The sequence below is a fragment of the Haliotis asinina genome, chromosome 13, assembly GCF_037392515.1.
Source record: "Haliotis asinina isolate JCU_RB_2024 chromosome 13, JCU_Hal_asi_v2, whole genome shotgun sequence".
Classification (NCBI taxonomy): domain Eukaryota; kingdom Metazoa; phylum Mollusca; class Gastropoda; order Lepetellida; family Haliotidae; genus Haliotis; species Haliotis asinina.
Window position 1 is genome coordinate 33363808 of NC_090292.1, and position 19819 is coordinate 33383626.

The window sequence follows — 19819 nt, forward strand, 5'->3', positions numbered from 1 at the left end:
CTGGATCCAAGTCCTAATACAGATCTGAGTTCTAAACTGGATCCAAGTCTTAATACAGATCTGAGTTCTAAACTGGATCCCATGTCCCAACACAGACCTATGATTTGAATTGGATCCAAGTCCTAATAAAGATCTGTGTTCTAAACTGGATCCAAGTGCCAATACAGCCTTATGTTCTAAATTGGATCCATGACCTAATACAGATGAGTTCTAAACTGGATCCATGTCATAACACAGATCTGTTTTAAATGGGATCCTTGTCCTAATACAGATCTGTGTTTTACACTGGATCCATGTCCTATCATAGATCTGTGTTTTAAACTGGATTCATGTCCTATCACAGATCTGTGTTTCAAACTGGATCCCTGTCCTATCACAGATATGTGTTTTAAATTGGATCCATGTCCAATCACAGAGCTGTGTTTTGAATTTTTACACAAGCTATCACATGTACCACACTGAAATCTGAAGAGTTCTGCTCAAATATTCCGAGCAAAAATCACTGCTGACAGTCATGCCAAAGAATGCCTTCTACTACCAACTGCTACTGCTACTGCTACTGCTACTGCTACTACTGCTGCCGCCACCACCACCACCACCAGAAGCAGTAGTAAGCCCTATTCTCTAACATCAGTTACAGACATATCACCTTGTTTGGGCAGAGGGTATTTCACACCAAAGAAGGAGTTGTAGTACTCTAGGACCGACACGGCTCCATCGAGGGCAAAGTGTGCCTGACTGATCAATTCACGTGGAGCATACACGCTCACCTGCAAATGGAAGAAAGATTGGTTGGCTGGTTGGGTTGTTGTTTAATACTGCATTCAGTTATATAGCAGCAGCTTGTAAACATAAGAGTCTGGACCAGACAATCTGGGGATCAACAGTATGAGCATCGATCAACACAATTGGGATACAATGCCATGTGTCAACCAAATAAGCAAACTTGACCATCCATTCCCGTTAGTCGCCTCTTACGATTATCAAGGATTACTGAAGACCAATTCTAATCAAGATCTTCACAGGTTTGGATATAAGGAAGGTTCATAAACAAAGTCATACTAAGGATAATTTTCAAAGGTATTTCATAGCACGCACTAATCATATTATTTTTTATGTCCTACACTGTCCATGGCCTCCTTTCACAAAGCACTAAGGTGACCCTAAGTCTCTACTTCAGGTAACCCAGTGTTTCCCATGATGCAGGAAACCTATGTATTTAAGTCCCAAATACATGTCTACGACTCCCTCTCATGACACCAGGTAGTCATAATGACTGCTAAATTTTTATGCCCATGGAAAACACTGATTAGAGTTGACTCCCAAAAACATGTTCATGACTCCCTCTCATGACACCAGTGAATCATAATGACTGCTAAATTTTTATGCCTATGGGAAACCCTGTAACTTTAGTGCAATGTTATTGAATCTGTGTTACGGTTAACCTTAATAAAGGTTTCTTCATGAAAGGAACCCCTGATATGTACATAGACAATCTTCAGAGGATCCAATTTCATCTTTTCAGATAGTGCAAAAGATATTGATGGGAGGATACACACCAGCTAAACATTCAGACATTGTTTGAAGAACAAAGTTCAATACTGTATTTAAATGCACAATTTACAATTTACATTTACAACAATATTTTGGACTATATTATATATATAGGGTCATATACAGTGTTCCCAGAAATTATTGAGAAAATCTTTGTTTTTTTTCTAATGATGCTAAGATTGGAAAAAGGGCTTTCACTATGCACTAAGCAGACTAAATAAGGGAGACAACTTTTGAAGGCTTAGAAGGCAGCTCATTACGTCAAGAGTTATCTCCCTTGTCTGAGCAGACGGCTTCCTGTGTTGACATGGCAGAATTTACAGCAAGAGAGAAAAGAGAGCTCATTCCAGATGATTTTGAAAGGGGTGAGGCTGATGCTAAAGTGTTAGCTTGTAGACATGGTATTCCTCTGTCTACAGTATACAGAACTTTGAAGAATATTCAAACAGGAACCGGGATAGAGCACAAAGCAGGGGCAGGTCGGCTTAGGAAATTCAGTGTTGTGGATCGCCGAAGACTTGGGCAGATTGTGAGTAGGGGCAAATTGAAAAGTGTTGAGAACATCAGAAATGAAATGATTAGCAGAGGAAGTCCTCAGGTATGCAATGAAACAGTTAGGCAGGAATTACAGAGACTTAATTTGGTGAAAAAACTTGGAATTCCCTCGCCGTTGATGAAAGATGCACAAAAGGAAAAACGTTTAAACTGGTGTCGGGCTCATGAAAATCAAGATTGGGATAATGTTTTCTTTTCGGATGAAAGTTCTGTTTGGCTTTTCCCTACTTGTGTGAAAATTTGGACCAAAGATACTGTCAAACCTATCTACCAGCGACCAAAACATAGCCCGAAGTTTCACATGTGGGGTGGCATATCGGCTCGCGGAGTGACGCCATTGTGTGTTTTCACGGGAAACTTGACAAAAGAAAGATACGTTGACATTCTAAATGGTCACCTTCTTCCGACAGCACAAACATTGTATGAAGATGATTGGATTTTCCAGCATGATAATGACCCAAAACACACTGCGCGCTACACAAAACAGTGGTTGTCGGGCGAAAAAGTTCAAGTTTTAGACTGGCCCAGTTACAGCCCAGACCTAAACCCAATTGAGAATGTGTGGGGAGTCATGAAGGACAGAATAAACCAAAAGGGACTGAGAAATATTGAAGATATGAAGGCCGAGGTGGTCCAATATTGGGATACCCGGTCACACGATTACCTACAAACTTTGATGGGTAGTGTGCCTAGGCGTATTCAGGCATGCATTGCTGAGCGAGGAGGTCTAACAAAGTACTAAAACAAGACTGAGACTGTAAAAGGATGATGTTTTAACATGTTTATGTAAGTAAAATGCCAGAAGTTAATAAACGTAATGAGTTACATGACGCAACATGATTCTCAATAATTTCTGGGAATACTATATGTTCACTTCAGCTTCCTTTCAATGCAATAAAAGACTTATCATCCCTTACAATTCACCTGAAATCAACCACTGAAACTTCCATGCAAACAGTCTCCAAACAGAGCAAGCTTGCCATATATGGAATGTAAATGACTGCTCCATACTTTGAAAACGTTTGCACGCTGTGATGTCAATGTTTAGCAAATTGGTTTCAATCACAAGTTAGTTACTGGATAGTCATAAAGAATGCTCCAAGGGACACAATGCCATGAGGTTCACTTGAAACACTGTTTTGCTAGAAGAGGGTAGAGTTAATGCAATGTTGCATTATTTCATTCGAACTTTTTAATTCAATATTGTAATCTAAATATGCAAAAAAAATAATGAATAAATTATGGTAGCTTCCCTGAGGGTTGACACTTAGTATTATTGAGAGATTCCCTTTGGATTTGAGCTGGTTAAAAGAATGTCAGAAAAACAGACCTTTGATCAAGCGAACCCTTGAATATGTACTCGTTGCGTGGATATGTGTGCTATATAAATATCCTATGAAGAAAATTAGCAATACAATTTTGACACTCTGTATACGTAACACCACCTACCTTCACTCCATCAGAAGTAGTTTTAGAGATGTTAGCAAAGTCACACACAACAAAGGCGACAAGGTAGGTGCTCATCTTCACACTGGTGTCATAGTAGTCTAGTAGGAGACCTGTGTTCTCATATTGCTCAGTCTTCTTCAGGGGCATGTTAAACAGTGATATGTGCTGTTTGTCTCGCACGATGTTCAACGTGAAGTTCGCCTTTAGCTCTGGCTCATCAAAGCATGGGAAGGCTGCTCGAGCATCCGTTGGCTCAAAGTGGGTTGTTGCAATATCCCTTTATACAACAGGGAAAGAAAGTCAGTATTACAGTATATTGTTGTTTTCTTACACAGCAACATTCCACTGACAGATCTTATCTAAGATGAATCTTAGACGTGAACTTACGCAGATCATAGCTGGAGCAATCTAACGATCCATGCTAAGATCGAGACTCTGTCATGCTGGAGATAAAGAAACGCGAGGCATGAGACAACCGGAGAAAGCATTAATGTAGTGAGGACCATGGTGTCAGGGGCAGGTGCATGGGAATGCTGGGTATCTGGCATAATGAGTGGCTGAACCTTGTCAATCAGCATGATTTTGAACAAAATTAGCAATGGACATTTCGGTTACAATCATAAAAACAAGCTTTAAAATATGAGATAAAAAAGCCAGGATATGAAGAACAAGACTTATAAAAGGTGATGATATTCACTCCATTAAAGAAGATCACTTAGGTATGATAAAGTAATGTCTAGCATTCTGGAAAACATGAAATAGTGGCAATCTGTTTTTGAACCTGCTTCCAAAACTGAGATTTTTGAAGAGGATGATAATAACTTTGAGAAGGTTATTGTTTTTGTCTGGAAACCCTAACAATACTTGTCGTTTTTGTCCATTTCACACTGATTTGAGATTTCCGATTAAGTCCAATTTTAAGTTTCTGCCAGATATGATTGACTTTGCTGCCAGGCCATACAATGTGATCAAACCTATAAATAATCATGATTAGTCTGGATCACACCTCACACAGATTGAAATAAGAGCAACAATTCACTCCAGCAGCATCACACACACCATCAACAATGTCATTGACTTTTTATTATCTTTTTGTTTATTTTGTTTTGTTTTATATTTACTTTTTAAAAATTTATTCCGTCAAATGTCACAGAACAACAAGTTCCAATACAAATTTTCCAGATATATGCTGAAAGCCTGTATACTGTTTTCCTTTCAGTTTTTTTTTTCATCTCACATTACAAAAACAACATAGGTATTTTTGGTTTTACAAAGATTGGGAGGAGAGATAAGGAGAGAGAGATAAGGAAAGATGAGAGAGTGCAGGTGGCAGCGTAGAGAAACTATGTCAATTTGATGGTTTAGTCATTTTGAAAAAGACATAACCATTTTCTTTTGAAATCTGAATGATCTTCATCAAAAATATTTTTCCAAATGGTAGTAAATGTTTAATGAAATAGTGAAGTTGATCAAAATTTAATTCCACAGAGCTGTATCTTGTTTTATTGATGAATAACTTGGTAATGATAAAAGAGTGGTTTACTAATACACCCACCTCAGGGTCCCCCAGTAAAAATTATCTATGCAGAGGCAAGTGTCAGTCTTCAAACTGTACCAGTTTGCAAACTGAGGGATTAGATGTTTAGTTTCCTCTCATAAGAAGAAAAAGGGCTTCAGTGTTTCTATGTCTCGGCCACATAAAGTACAAAGGTCATCCTGATTAGTACCTATGTTACAAAGAAATGACTTTGTTGAGACAATTCTGTGCATTTTTTTGTAATTGAAAGTTCCTAGTTTTATTCTCTATGGTAACAGCGTTAATCATTGCAAAACAGTCAGCAAGGTAAGTATTGGATAGAACAGTATCAAGCTTGAGATTATCCAGTGACATTGTGTGATTGTCACATAGCTGTGAATAGGCAAGTTTACAGTCAGCTGAGTTACTTTTTATTGTTGTTTAATACTTCACATAGCAACATTCCAACTATATGGGATCAGTCTGGAAATCAGTCTTTCACTGGACCAGACAATCCAGTGATCAACAGCATGAGCATTGATCTTTACAATTTGACACCTTGCCATCAAGATCCACATGCACAAAGCAATGTTAGAGTTAAGATGATCATAACTTACATGCTTTAACTAAGGATTATGATAGTCTTAACACAAGTGGCTCTGATCCATACAGTCACCCCTTCAAAGATTCTTGGGTGCTATTCGAAAGTGGAATGTCCTGAATCTCTGCAAGTGCTTCTAAAAATTAATCCAGTTTTTCATCCCGTTCAAATCAAAATGAAAAACACAATAAATCATACAAACCTTTTTTCACCTGATGACGTTGTGTAAGAACTTTTATAAAAGCCTACTAGCTTATTGACAAGCAAGGCCTCGAATTTGACTGTGACCTCCGCTTCTTCATCTACCTCCAGACTCCGTCCCAGCTTGATGTAGAACTGCTGGCTCTCCTTATACTCCAGATACTCCATGGTGTGTATTGGCTCTCCATCCTTCAGAGACGTCACGTCAAAGTGGGTGATGTTCAACTCCTTGATATGAAACACTACAAAGTCTGCTGGCGCAGTAGCTCGGACTTTTATGATAACTCTGCCCTTGAATGTAGACTGGGATATGTTTGGATGCATTAGAATGTTGTAGGATTCTGGAATGATGCTTTTCGGAAGTCGGATGTCTTTCCATGGAAACTCCTTCCCATTTGTTGCGATGTATGTTGGTGCTTTAGGGGTAGGGGTTGTGACCGCCTCTGTGACAGTATTGAGTGGTGTGCATGGAAGAGTTTGTGGTCTGGCGAAGGAGGCGATGATGGCGATCAGGACCAGGAAGAGGCCCATGACAATGAGGATAGTGACAGCCCAGCTTCTACTACAAACCAGCTGGCGACAGCGTTGTGAGTTAGATGGCTCATAAACTGCCTTCTTGTTGAGGATGGTATCCCCTGGAAGAAGAATGATGTACTATAGAAGATACATAGATTAACAGCAATCAGGACTAGATGGCTCATAAACTGCCTTCTTGTTGAGGATGGTGTCCCCTGGAAGAAGAATGATGTACTACAGAAGATACATAGATTAACTGCAATGAGGATAGGCTCATAAACTGCCTTCTTGTTGAGGATGGATGTACCCTGGAAGAAGAATGACATGCTAGAGAAGATACATAGATTAACAGCAATGAGGAATAGACAGCTCATAAACCGCCTGCTTGTTGAGGATGGTGTCCCATGGAAGAAGAATGGCGTACTACAAAAGATACATAGATTAACAGCAATGAGGACAAGGTGGTTTATAAACTGCTTTCTTGTTGAGGATGGTGTCCCCTGGAAGAAGAATGGCATACTACAGAAGATACATGTATGAACAGCAATGAGGATAGGCTCATAAACCGCCTTCTTGTTGAGGACGGGTGTACCCTGCAGGTGAGGGGAAATGGGGTTTAATGTTGTACTTTAAAATATCTCACTCATATGATGACGTGCATGCATGCGTATGTGTGGAGGCTTGTGCTAATCTAGACTTAAGCTGTTTTAATTGTGCTAGCTCACTAAGATACCATGCCACAGTTAAGAATGAATACTCCACTTGGACACATTATACTGACTCTGAGCCAACCAGTTTTTTTTGTACTCATTGCCTGCGCCAGACAGGGACCTGCAAGTACCATATTTTAATGTCTTTTTGGTACAACACAGCCAGGGATCGAAACCCGAGACCTTCTGAAGTCCAGGTGGACTCTCTAACCACTACACCATGGAGGAAGACATGTCCCCTGGAAGAAGAATGACATGTAATGGAAGATATATAGATTCACAGCTATGAAGACTATGGAACTTTCTTGTTGAGGATGTTGGTTCTCTGCAAGAAGGATGAAATGATATATTAAAAGATTAACAGCAAAGATGACTCATCCAGTCCTTCCTAATTGTTCAGCATGATATACTGCTGTAGTGATTGTCTCTACAGACATCTGTTGTCCTGTAGAATCTCATAACCCATACCTGTTGTCCTGTAGAATCTCATAATGCATACCTGTTGTCCTGTAGAATCTCATAACGCATACCTGTTGTCCAATACAATGTCCATAGAAATAATCTAAAAATTAAATATATATGTACACATTCAGAATAAAACAAAACATAATTGATTCCCTCAATTTATAAATGCTTAATATGTTGACAAAACATTCCAGTCAGGCGAACACGCACTGGTGCTTAACAAATACTTAGGGCAATAATAGTAGCTCTATTGCTGCAACATGTAAATGAATATTCTACATGGACCAGAAAAATAGTGATTGTGTTCAGAACATTTTCTAGACATAAACCAAATATTGTAACTCTCAGGTTACAAATTGTGATATTCCATATGAGATAGATCTATTGTCATTGTTTGGGTAGTGCCAAACCAAACTGGTGCGTATGTGCCATCTGCTTGAATCTGGAGTAGCATGGTCAACATATGGTTGCCTTTTCACTGTACTCTTTCATTCTTCCACAAACAATTCACTTAAATCCAACACAAAATCTTCTACACAAGCCATATGAAAGCCAACCAGACAACTGACAAGATTAGGGATGTGAGCTGTGTCTGGTGAAATGGATATAATTCATTCAAGATTATTTCATTTACAATGTACATCTTGACTTTTAGTATACAGATCTGTCTATAATCTGCCACTCTTTGATTTATCCCATAATGCTGAGTGTCAGGCAAGGTAACATGAAGTATTTGGGGTGAATTTGTAGTTCTAACACTGATTTTCACAGTTGCAGAAGACCAATTCTTACACAGATCTCTACCGGTACTCTGGGGATGAGTAAGAGAGTGAGTTTGGTTTTACGCATCTTTTAGCAATATTTCAGCTATACCACAGCAAGGGGACACCAGAAATGGGCTTCACACATTGTACCCTTGTCAGGAATTGAACCTGTGTCTTTGACATGATGAGCTAATGCCAGCAGTCCTAGCTAGTGGGTGAGAGCTAATATGACAGAAACGTACCATCTTTTAAGGACTTTTGATAACACAACCTGGAAATAGAACCACCAACCTTCTGTTCTCTGGACAGACAACCTATACACTATGTCACACAGATGGTCACAAGATCAGTAAACGCAGGATCGAAGTTTGGAAATGTTGCCTCAAAGAATCAACGTGAAAATTTAAATCCTGAAAACATTTTCAGCACAACTAGCCCGAGATCAGCCAAACACAGTATGACAACAGGTGTTTCAATCGCTTCAGTGGTTTAGGCTAGATCCTGTTTATCATCTATGTCACAGTCACAAGCAGCACCTGGCCACCTGGGGACATGCTAGTCAGCCTACTTCCATCACAGGGAAAGCTTATCAACTGATATTATGTTTGAAAACTAATTCATGCAGATGAACAACATAATGTTATGTGCTATTATAATTTGACCCTTAAATCTAGTGACTCTCTGAATCACTCACTTTTGATATTAGGACCAGGGCAGGAAATGCTACAATTTCTTGCTTATCTTTAACTGTTTATGTAGTGTGAAAACAAATGGTTGTGCAAAATTGTTTCCAAAGTTAGTGAGCCAGTAGGGCTAGCCATGCCTGAAAGATACAAGCCCACAAAATAAATCACTATCCCAAAATTTTAACAAAGAAACTGAGCAAAAGATTATAAAAATAAATGAGAATAAGATATTGTCAGCATGAATGCCTTGGTTCGATTCTCCACATGGGTACAATGTGTAAAGCCCATTCTGGTATCCCCTGTCATGATATTACTAAAATATTGCTAAGAGCACCGTAAAACTAAACTAGCTGTCTTCATGAACTAAAACTTCAACTGAAATCTCTCGGCACCACAATCTCCAGCAGTGTGATACTGATTCCTGTGCAAGCAGTAAATTTGTGAACGTCATCCTTTCATACATTCAAACTGAGCTGATACAAGCTTGATGTTTCTTCTTGTCCATGATTTTGTAATTCGTGTGACTTTACAACTTCCAGAATGTTGATGAATAATTTTGTTAGGCCATAGTCTTAAATGATTTGAAAGTTTGTCATAACTTATTAAGTCGGAAAGATTGATATATTTCCCAAATGACCCCATGAAAATTTACTAGCCAGTCAGGCCAGGGACTGAGAAGATTTACTGACATGACTGAATTCTTACTCGCCACAGGCTAGTGGGACAGTGGCTCTGTCACACACTGATTGAGCGAGTGGTTGAGTGGTTGAGTGGCTGAGTGAATGAGTGGGTTTAAGGTGGGTTCTGGGTGACCGAGTGAGATGTTAAACACAACACTCGGCAATATTCCAACTATATGGTGACTGTATGTAATTGAGTCTGGACCCTGAAACCCTGGGTGATTACAAGGCAGACATATGCTTAGTCCCTATAATTTTGATTGCAACAAATAAACCCATTTACAATGAAGACCAACACCAGGGATACCCCAGATCTAGACTTGCTTCATTTAGAGCTTTAGCATTGTAGTCTAGCCTGTAGGGTTCAGGGACTGTGAGACAGACTAACCACATAGTCAACAATATTACTACAGTACCTGGTTACAGGATTACTAAACATGAGAGCTGTAAGTGACATCCATACTGGATCTTACCTTCATCACAGACATGCCACAGACATATCTATTAAACATATCAATGGCTCTAAATTATTGACCAAGAAGACCCCTTGTCAGTGATACAACAACTCGTATAGCAGTGGAGATAATCCTACAAGACTAAGTCAGTTAGCGTATGTAATTGTCAAATTCTGTGCCCAGAAGTGAGACTGTCTGTAATTTCCACTATTAAGACGAATGGCATTACAGACTTCATTTACTTTATACATATTTGTATAGCGCAAATGTGCAGCTCAGCTCAGCTGCTCAAAGAGTGAGTGACTTCAGGTTTAGCAATATTTCAGCAATATAACAGCGGGGACCCCAGACATGGGCTTCACATATTGTACCCATGTGAGGAATTGAACCTGCCTTCAATGTGAGGAACATAAGGTGATACTGATAAGGCTTTAACCATTAGGTTACTCCACTGCCCAGCTGATCAAAGATACATATACAGATAGCTGTATACTGTACACCCAGGAGATGATATGATATTATATCCGGGTGGCATTATGGCCAGGTAGGGCAGTAAGAGGCACACTGGCTTCATGGAAAACACAAGATCACGTTGTTGATGATTCTTTGTTTCGAACATTTAGCAATTGTAACGGTTGTTTCTTGCACCCATGCATTCTTCACATAGTGTATACAATCACTCAACAGGATGACTGATGGTCATAATACCATTGTCTATGCTTTATAACCAGGGTAATATTAGGACAGGATATCTGTTCTAGCAAACACATCGCATTATATCCAGGGTGACATAACAACCATTATATCTATGGGCATTATGTCCAGGACGACGTTGTAAGAAGGATGACATTTTAACCAGGGACATTACATCCAGAATGACACGGTAAGAAGGATGACATTTTAACCAGGGACATTACATCCAGAATGACACGGTAAGAAGGATGACATTTTAACCAGGGACATTACATCCAGAATGACACGGTAAGAAGGATGACATTTTAACCAGGGACATTACATTCAGAATGACACGGTAAGAAGGATGACATTTCAACCAGGGACATTACATTCAGAATGACACGGTAAGAAGGATGACATTTCAACCAGGGACATTACATCCAGAATGACACGGTAAGAAGGATGACATTTCAACCAGGGACATTACATCCAGAATGACACGGTAAGAAGGATGACATTTCAACCAGGGACATTACATCCAGAATGACACGGTAAGAAGGATGACATTTCAACCAGGGACATTACATCCAGAATGACACGGTAAGAAGGATGACATTTCAACCAGGGACATTACATCCAGAATGACACGGTAAGAAGGATGACATTTCAACCAGGGACATTACATCCAGAATGACACGGTAAGAAGGATGACATTTTAACCAGGGACATTACATCCAGAATGACACGGTAAGAAGGATGACATTTCAACCAGGGACATTACATCCAGAATGACACGGTAAGAAGGATGACATTTCAACCAGGGACATTACATCCAGAATGACACGGTAAGAAGGATGACATTTCAACCAGGGACATTACATCCAGAATGACACGGTAAGAAGGATGACATTTCAACCAGGGACATTACATCCAGAATGACACGGTAAGAAGGATGACATTTCAACCAGGGACATTACATCCAGAATGACACGGTAAGAAGGATGACATTTCAACCAGGGACATTACATCCAGAATGACACGGTAAGAAGGATGACATTTCAACCAGGGACATTACATCCAGAATGACACGGTAAGAAGGATGACATTTTAACCAGGGACATTACATCCAGAATGACACGGTAAGAAGGATGACATTTTAACCAGGGACAATACATCCAGAATGACACGGTAAGAAGGATGACATTTCAACCAGGGACATTACATCCAGAATGACACGGTAAGAAGGATGACATTTCAACCAGGGACATTACATCCAGAATGACACGGTAAGAAGGATGACATTTCAACCAGGGACATTACATCCAGAATGACACGGTAAGAAGGATGACATTTCAACCAGGGACATTACATCCAGAATGACACGGTAAGAAGGATGACATTTCAACCAGGGACATTACATCCAGAATGACACGGTAAGAAGGATGACATTTCAACCAGGGACATTACATCCAGAATGACACGGTAAGAAGGATGACATTTTAACCAGGGACATTACATCCAGAATGACACGGTAAGAAGGATGACATTTTAACCAGGGACATTACATCCAGAATGACACGGTAAGAAGGATGACATTTCAACCAGGGACATTACATCCAGAATGACACGGTAAGAAGGATGACATTTTAACCAGGGACATTACATCCAGAATGACACGGTAAGAAGGATGACATTTCAACCAGGGACATTACATCCAGAATGACACGGTAAGAAGGATGACATTTCAACCAGGGACATTACATCCAGAATGACACGGTAAGAAGGATGACATTTTAACCAGGGACATTACATCCAGAATGACACGGTAAGAAGGATGACATTTTAACCAGGGACATTACATCCAGAATGACACGGTAAGAAGGATGACATTTCAACCAGGGACATTACATCCAGAATGACACGGTAAGAAGGATGACATTTTAACCAGGGACATTACATCCAGAATGACACGGTAAGAAGGATGACATTTTAACCAGGGACATTACATCCAGAATGACACGGTAAGAAGGATGACATTTTAACCAGGGACATTACATCCAGAATGACACGGTAAGAAGGATGACATTTTAACCAGGGACATTACATCCAGAATGACACGGTAAGAAGGATGACATTTTAACCAGGGACATTACATCCAGAATGACACGGCAAGAAGGATGACATTTTAACCAGGGACATTACATCCAGAATGACACGGCAAGAAGGATGACATTTTAACCAGGGACATTACATCCAGAATGACACGGTAAGAAGGATGACATTTTAACCAGGGACATTACATCCAGAATGACACGGTAAGAAGGATGACATTTTAACCAGGGACATTACATCCAGAATGACACGGTAAGAAGGATGACATTTTAACCAGGGACATTACATCCAGAATGACACGGTAAGAAGGATGACATTTTAACCAGGGACATTACATCCAGAATGACACGGTAAGAAGGATGACATTTTAACCAGGGACATTACATCCAGAATGACACGGTAAGAAGGATGACATTTTAACCAGGGACATTACATCCAGAATGACACGGTAAGAAGGATGACATTTTAACCAGGGACATTACATCCAGAATGACACGGTAAGAAGGATGACATTTCAACCAGGGACATTACATCCAGAATGACACGGTAAGAAGGATGACATTTTAACCAGGGACATTACATCCAGAATGACACGGTAAGAAGGATGACATTTTAACCAGGGACATTACATCCAGAATGACACGGTAAGAAGGATGACATTTCAACCAGGGACATTACATCCAGAATGACACGGTAAGAAGGATGACATTTCAACCAGGGACATTACATCCAGAATGACACGGTAAGAAGGATGACATTTTAACCAGGGACATTACATCCAGAATGACACGGTAAGAAGGATGACATTTCAACCAGGGACATTACATCCAGAATGACACGGTAAGAAGGATGACATTTCAACCAGGGACATTACATCCAGAATGACACGGTAAGAAGGATGACATTTCAACCAGGGACATTACATCCAGAATGACACGGTAAGAAGGATGACATTTCAACCAGGGACATTACATCCAGAATGACACGGTAAGAAGGATGACATTTCAACCAGGGACATTACATCCAGAATGACACGGTAAGAAGGATGACATTTTAACCAGGGACATTACATCCAGAATGACACGGTAAGAAGGATGACATTTTAACCAGGGACATTACATCCAGAATGACACGGTAAGAAGGATGACATTTTAACCAGGGACATTACATCCAGAATGACACGGTAAGAAGGATGACATTTTAACCAGGGACATTACATCCAGAATGACACGGTAAGAAGGATGACATTTTAACCAGGGACATTACATCCAGAATGACACGGTAAGAAGGATGACATTTTAACCTGGGACATTACATCCAGAATGACACGGTAAGAAGGATGACATTTTAACCAGGGACATTACATCCAGAATGACACGGTAAGAAGGATGACATTTTAACCAGGGACATTACATCCAGAATGACACGGTAAGAAGGATGACATTTTAACCAGGGACATTACATCCAGAATGACACGGTAAGAAGGATGACATTTTAACCAGGGACATTACATCCAGAATGACACGGTAAGAAGGATGACATTTTAACCAGGGACATTACATCCAGAATGACACGGTAAGAAGGATGACATTTTAACCAGGGACATTACATCCAGAATGACACGGTAAGAAGGATGACATTTTAACCTGGGACATTACATCCAGAATGACACGGTAAGAAGGATGACATTTTAACCAGGGACATTACATCCAGAATGACACGGTAAGAAGGATGACATTTTAACCAGGGACATTACATCCAGAATGACACGGTAAGAAGGATGACATTTCAACCAGGGACATTACATTCAGAATGACACGGTAAGAAGGATGACATTTTAACCAGGGACATTACATCCAGAATGACACGGTAAGAAGGATGACATTTCAACCAGGGACATTACATCCAGAATGACACGGTAAGAAGGATGACATTTTAACCAGGGACATTACATCCAGAATGACACGGTAAGAAGGATGACATTTCAACCAGGGACATTACATCCAGAATGACACGGTAAGAAGGATGACATTTTAACCAGGGACATTACATCCAGAATGACACGGTAAGAAGGATGACATTTTAACCAGGGACATTACATCCAGAATGACACGGTAAGAAGGATGACATTTCAACCAGGGACATTACATCCAGAATGACACGGTAAGAAGGATGACATTTCAACCAGGGACATTACATCCAGAATGACACGGTAAGAAGGATGACATTTCAACCAGGGACATTACATCCAGAATGACACGGTAAGAAGGATGACATTTCAACCAGGGACATTACATCCAGAATGACACGGTAAGAAGGATGACATTTTAACCAGGGACATTACATCCAGAATGACACGGTAAGAAGGATGACATTTCAACCAGGGACATTACATCCAGAATGACACGGTAAGAAGGATGACATTTTAACCAGGGACATTACATCCAGAATGACACGGTAAGAAGGATGACATTTTAACCAGGGACATTACATCCAGAATGACACGGTAAGAAGGATGACATTTCAACCAGGGACATTACATCCAGAATGACACGGTAAGAAGGATGACATTTCAACCAGGGACATTACATCCAGAATGACACGGTAAGAAGGATGACATTTTAACCTGGGACATTACATCCAGAATGACACGGTAAGAAGGATGACATTTTAACCAGGGACATTACATCCAGAATGACACGGTAAGAAGGATGACATTTTAACCAGGGACATTACATCCAGAATGACACGGTAAGAAGGATGACATTTCAACCAGGGACATTACATTCAGAATGACACGGTAAGAAGGATGACATTTTAACCAGGGACATTACATCCAGAATGACACGGTAAGAAGGATGACATTTTAACCAGGGACATTACATCCAGAATGACACGGTAAGAAGGATGACATTTTAACCAGGGACATTACATCCAGAATGACACGGTAAGAAGGATGACATTTCAACCAGGGACATTACATCCAGAATGACACGGTAAGAAGGATGACATTTCAACCAGGGACATTACATCCAGAATGACACGGTAAGAAGGATGACATTTCAACCAGGGACATTACATCCAGAATGACACGGTAAGAAGGATGACATTTTAACCAGGGACATTACATCCAGAATGACACGGTAAGAAGGATGACATTTCAACCAGGGACATTACATCCAGAATGACACGGTAAGAAGGATGACATTTCAACCAGGGACATTACATCCAGAATGACACGGTAAGAAGGATGACATTTTAACCAGGGACATTACATCCAGAATGACACGGTAAGAAGGATGACATTTTAACCAGGGACATTACATCCAGAATGACACGGTAAGAAGGATGACATTTTAACCAGGGACATTACATCCAGAATGACACGGTAAGAAGGATGACATTTTAACCAGGGACATTACATCCAGAATGACACGGTAAGAAGGATGACATTTTAACCAGGGACATTACATCCAGAATGACACGGTAAGAAGGATGACATTTTAACCAGGGACATTACATCCAGAATGACACGGTAAGAAGGATGACATTTTAACCAGGGACATTACATCCAGAATGACACGGTAAGAAGGATGACATTTTAACCAGGGACATTACATCCAGAATGACACGGTAAGAAGGATGACATTTTAACCTGGGACATTACATCCAGAATGACACGGTAAGAAGGATGACATTTTAACCTGGGACATTACATCCAGAATGACACGGTAAGAAGGATGACATTTTAACCAGGGACATTACATCCAGAATGACACGGTAAGAAGGATGACATTTTAACCAGGGACATTACATCCAGAATGACACGGTAAGAAGGATGACATTTTAACCAGGGACATTACATCCAGAATGACACGGTAAGAAGGATGACATTTTAACCAGGGACATTACATCCAGAATGACACGGTAAGAAGAATGACATTTTAACCAGGGACATTACATCCAGAATGACACGGTAAGAAGGATGACATTTTAACCAGGGACATTACATCCAGAATGACACGGTAAGAAGGATGACATTTTAACCAGGGACATTACATCCAGAATGACACGGTAAGAAGGATGACATTTTAACCAGGGACATTACATCCAGAATGACACGGTAAGAAGGATGACATTTTAACCAGGGACATTACATCCAGAATGACACGGTAAGAAGGATGACATTTTAACCAGGGACATTACATCCAGAATGACACGGTAAGAAGGATGACATTTTAACCAGGGACATTACATCCAGAATGACACGGTAAGAAGGATGACATTTTAACCAGGGACATTACATCCAGAATGACACGGTAAGAAGGATGACATTTCAACCAGGGACATTACATCCAGAATGACACGGTAAGAAGGATGACATTTCAACCAGGGACATTACATCCAGAATGACACGGTAAGAAGGATGACATTTCAACCAGGGACATTACATCCAGAATGACACGGTAAGAAGGATGACATTTCAACCAGGGACATTACATCCAGAATGACACGGTAAGAAGGATGACATTTTAACCAGGGACATTACATCCAGAATGACACTGTAAGAAGGATGACATTTTAACCAGGGACATTACATCCAGAATGACACGGTAAGAAGGATGACATTTTAACCAGGGACATTACATCCAGAATGACACGGTAAGAAGGATGACATTTTAACCAGGGACATTACATCCAGAATGACACGGTAAGAAGGATGACATTTTAACCAGGGACATTACATCCAGAATGACACGGTAAGAAGGATGACATTTTAACCTGGGACATTACATCCAGAATGACACGGTAAGAAGGATGACATTTTAACCAGGGACATTACATCCAGAATGACACGGTAAGAAGGATGACATTTTAACCAGGGACATTACATCCAGAATGACACGGTAAGAAGGATGACATTTTAACCAGGGACATTACATCCAGAATGACACGGTAAGAAGGATGACATTTCAACCAGGGACATTACATCCAGAATGACACGGTAAGAAGGATGACATTTTAACCAGGGACATTACATCCAGAATGACACGGTAAGAAGGATGACATTTTAACCAGGGACATTACATCCAGAATGACACGGTAAGAAGGATGACATTTTAACCAGGGACATTACATCCAGAATGACACGGTAAGAAGGATGACATTTTAACCAGGGACATTACATCCAGAATGACACGGTAAGAAGGATGACATTTTAACCAGGGACATTACATCCAGAATGACACGGTAAGAAGGATGACATTTTAACCAGGGACATTACATCCAGAATGACACGGTAAGAAGGATGACATTTTAACCAGGGACATTACATCCAGAATGACACGGTAAGAAGGATGACATTTTAACCAGGGACATTACATCCAGAATGACACGGTAAGAAGGATGACATTTTAACCAGGGACATTACATCCAGAATGACACGGTAAGAAGGATGACATTTTAACCAGGGACATTACATCCAGAATGACACGGTAAGAAGGATGACATTTCAACCAGGGACATTACATCCAGAATGACACGGTAAGAAGGATGACATTTTAACCAGGGACATTACATCCAGAATGACATTGTAAGAAGGATGACATTTTAAACAAGGGCATTATTTCCAGGATGACGTTATATCCAGGGTGACATTATAGCCGGGGCATTATTTCCAGGATGACGTTATATCCAGGGTGACATTATAGCCGGGGCATTATTTCCAGGATGACGTTATATCCAGGGTGACATTATAGCCAGGGCATTATTTCCAGGATGACACTTTAACCAAGTACATTATACCCAGGGGCATTATCTCCAAGGTGACATTAACACCGAGGTGACATAACAACCAGGGTCTTTATATCCAGGGTGACATTATGTATAGGAGAAAACACTGTGACATTATAACAAGTTGCATAACCTGAGTGATGTTACAACCAGAGGCATTATCACCATTATATGAAGCAGCATTATATCAAGGATGACATTATAACCAGAAACATTATATCAAGGGTGGCATTATATCAAGGGTGACTTTATAACCAGGGGCATTATATCATGGAAGACATTACACCAAGGGTGACAGTATAACCAGTGACATTATATCAAGGGTGACATTATATCCAGGGTGACCTTATAACCAGGGGCATTATATCAAGGGTGACATTATATCCAGGGTGACTTTATAACCAGGGGCATTATATCAAGGAAGACATTATATCAAGGGTGACAGTATAACCAGGGACATTGTATCCAGTGTGAACTGAATGAGTAAATGGGTGAGTTTGGGTGAGGGTGAAAATATTTTTAAACATGTCGGTTTACTGAATGGTACTGACTAACATACACCACATCTACATATGTACAATATTTTACATTAATATGAAAACAGAAACAAGAACTGTTAACAAATGTTTTAGGGATGAATTACCAGTTGTATGCTAATGTTGACAGTGATAGGGCAACTCAATGAGGAGAAAGGAGATTATATATCAGCACATGGCAAGTGTGACGTCCGGGTAACAAGCACATGGTTGTAGTACCAGACATATGTCTCTGAGAGGTGGCACTCTCAGACATTATAGACAAGGTGATAAGGTAATGTCAAAGGGAAACAGACAAACCTTCATCAATTAGACTTCTCTCCTCCATGTCTACTGCTGAAGGAGCCCCTCGCCTTCGACGGTGTGTCAACGATTGCATTGGTAACAGCTGTTCCAATCAAACTCACTGAGTTTATACTGAGGAGGGAAATAGGTCACTCACGTTATAATGAGGAATTGACAGGTGAGAGCTTGTATATTATGCTCATTTGCTTCCTGTAAATGGTGTGCATGCTTACAGTGAGGTGTTACCTGTCAATATTGACACGAGT

The 19819-nt window shown here is 40.2% G+C and overlaps 1 protein-coding gene across 3 annotated transcripts in view; it reads right to left on the reverse strand.

The window, feature by feature from the left end:
- LOC137260250 (endoplasmic reticulum aminopeptidase 2-like) overlaps positions 1-19819 on the reverse strand; it is a 51325-nt gene that overhangs the window by 21279 nt on the left and 10227 nt on the right. Inside the window, exons 2-5 of one of the 3 annotated variants that reach the window (XM_067797945.1) lie at positions 19569-19685; positions 5878-6511; positions 3559-3835; positions 650-770 (exon numbers count right to left, since the gene is read on the reverse strand). In XM_067797945.1, coding sequence (XP_067654046.1) covers positions 650-770; positions 3559-3835; positions 5878-6511; positions 19569-19647 — 1111 coding nt within the window. In that variant the 5' untranslated portion in view covers positions 19648-19685. Of the gene's footprint in view, positions 1-649; positions 771-3558; positions 3836-5877; positions 6512-8622; positions 8791-19568; positions 19686-19819 lie in introns of those variants that run through there. The other 2 variants (XM_067797947.1, XM_067797946.1) reach the window with 2 other exon arrangements.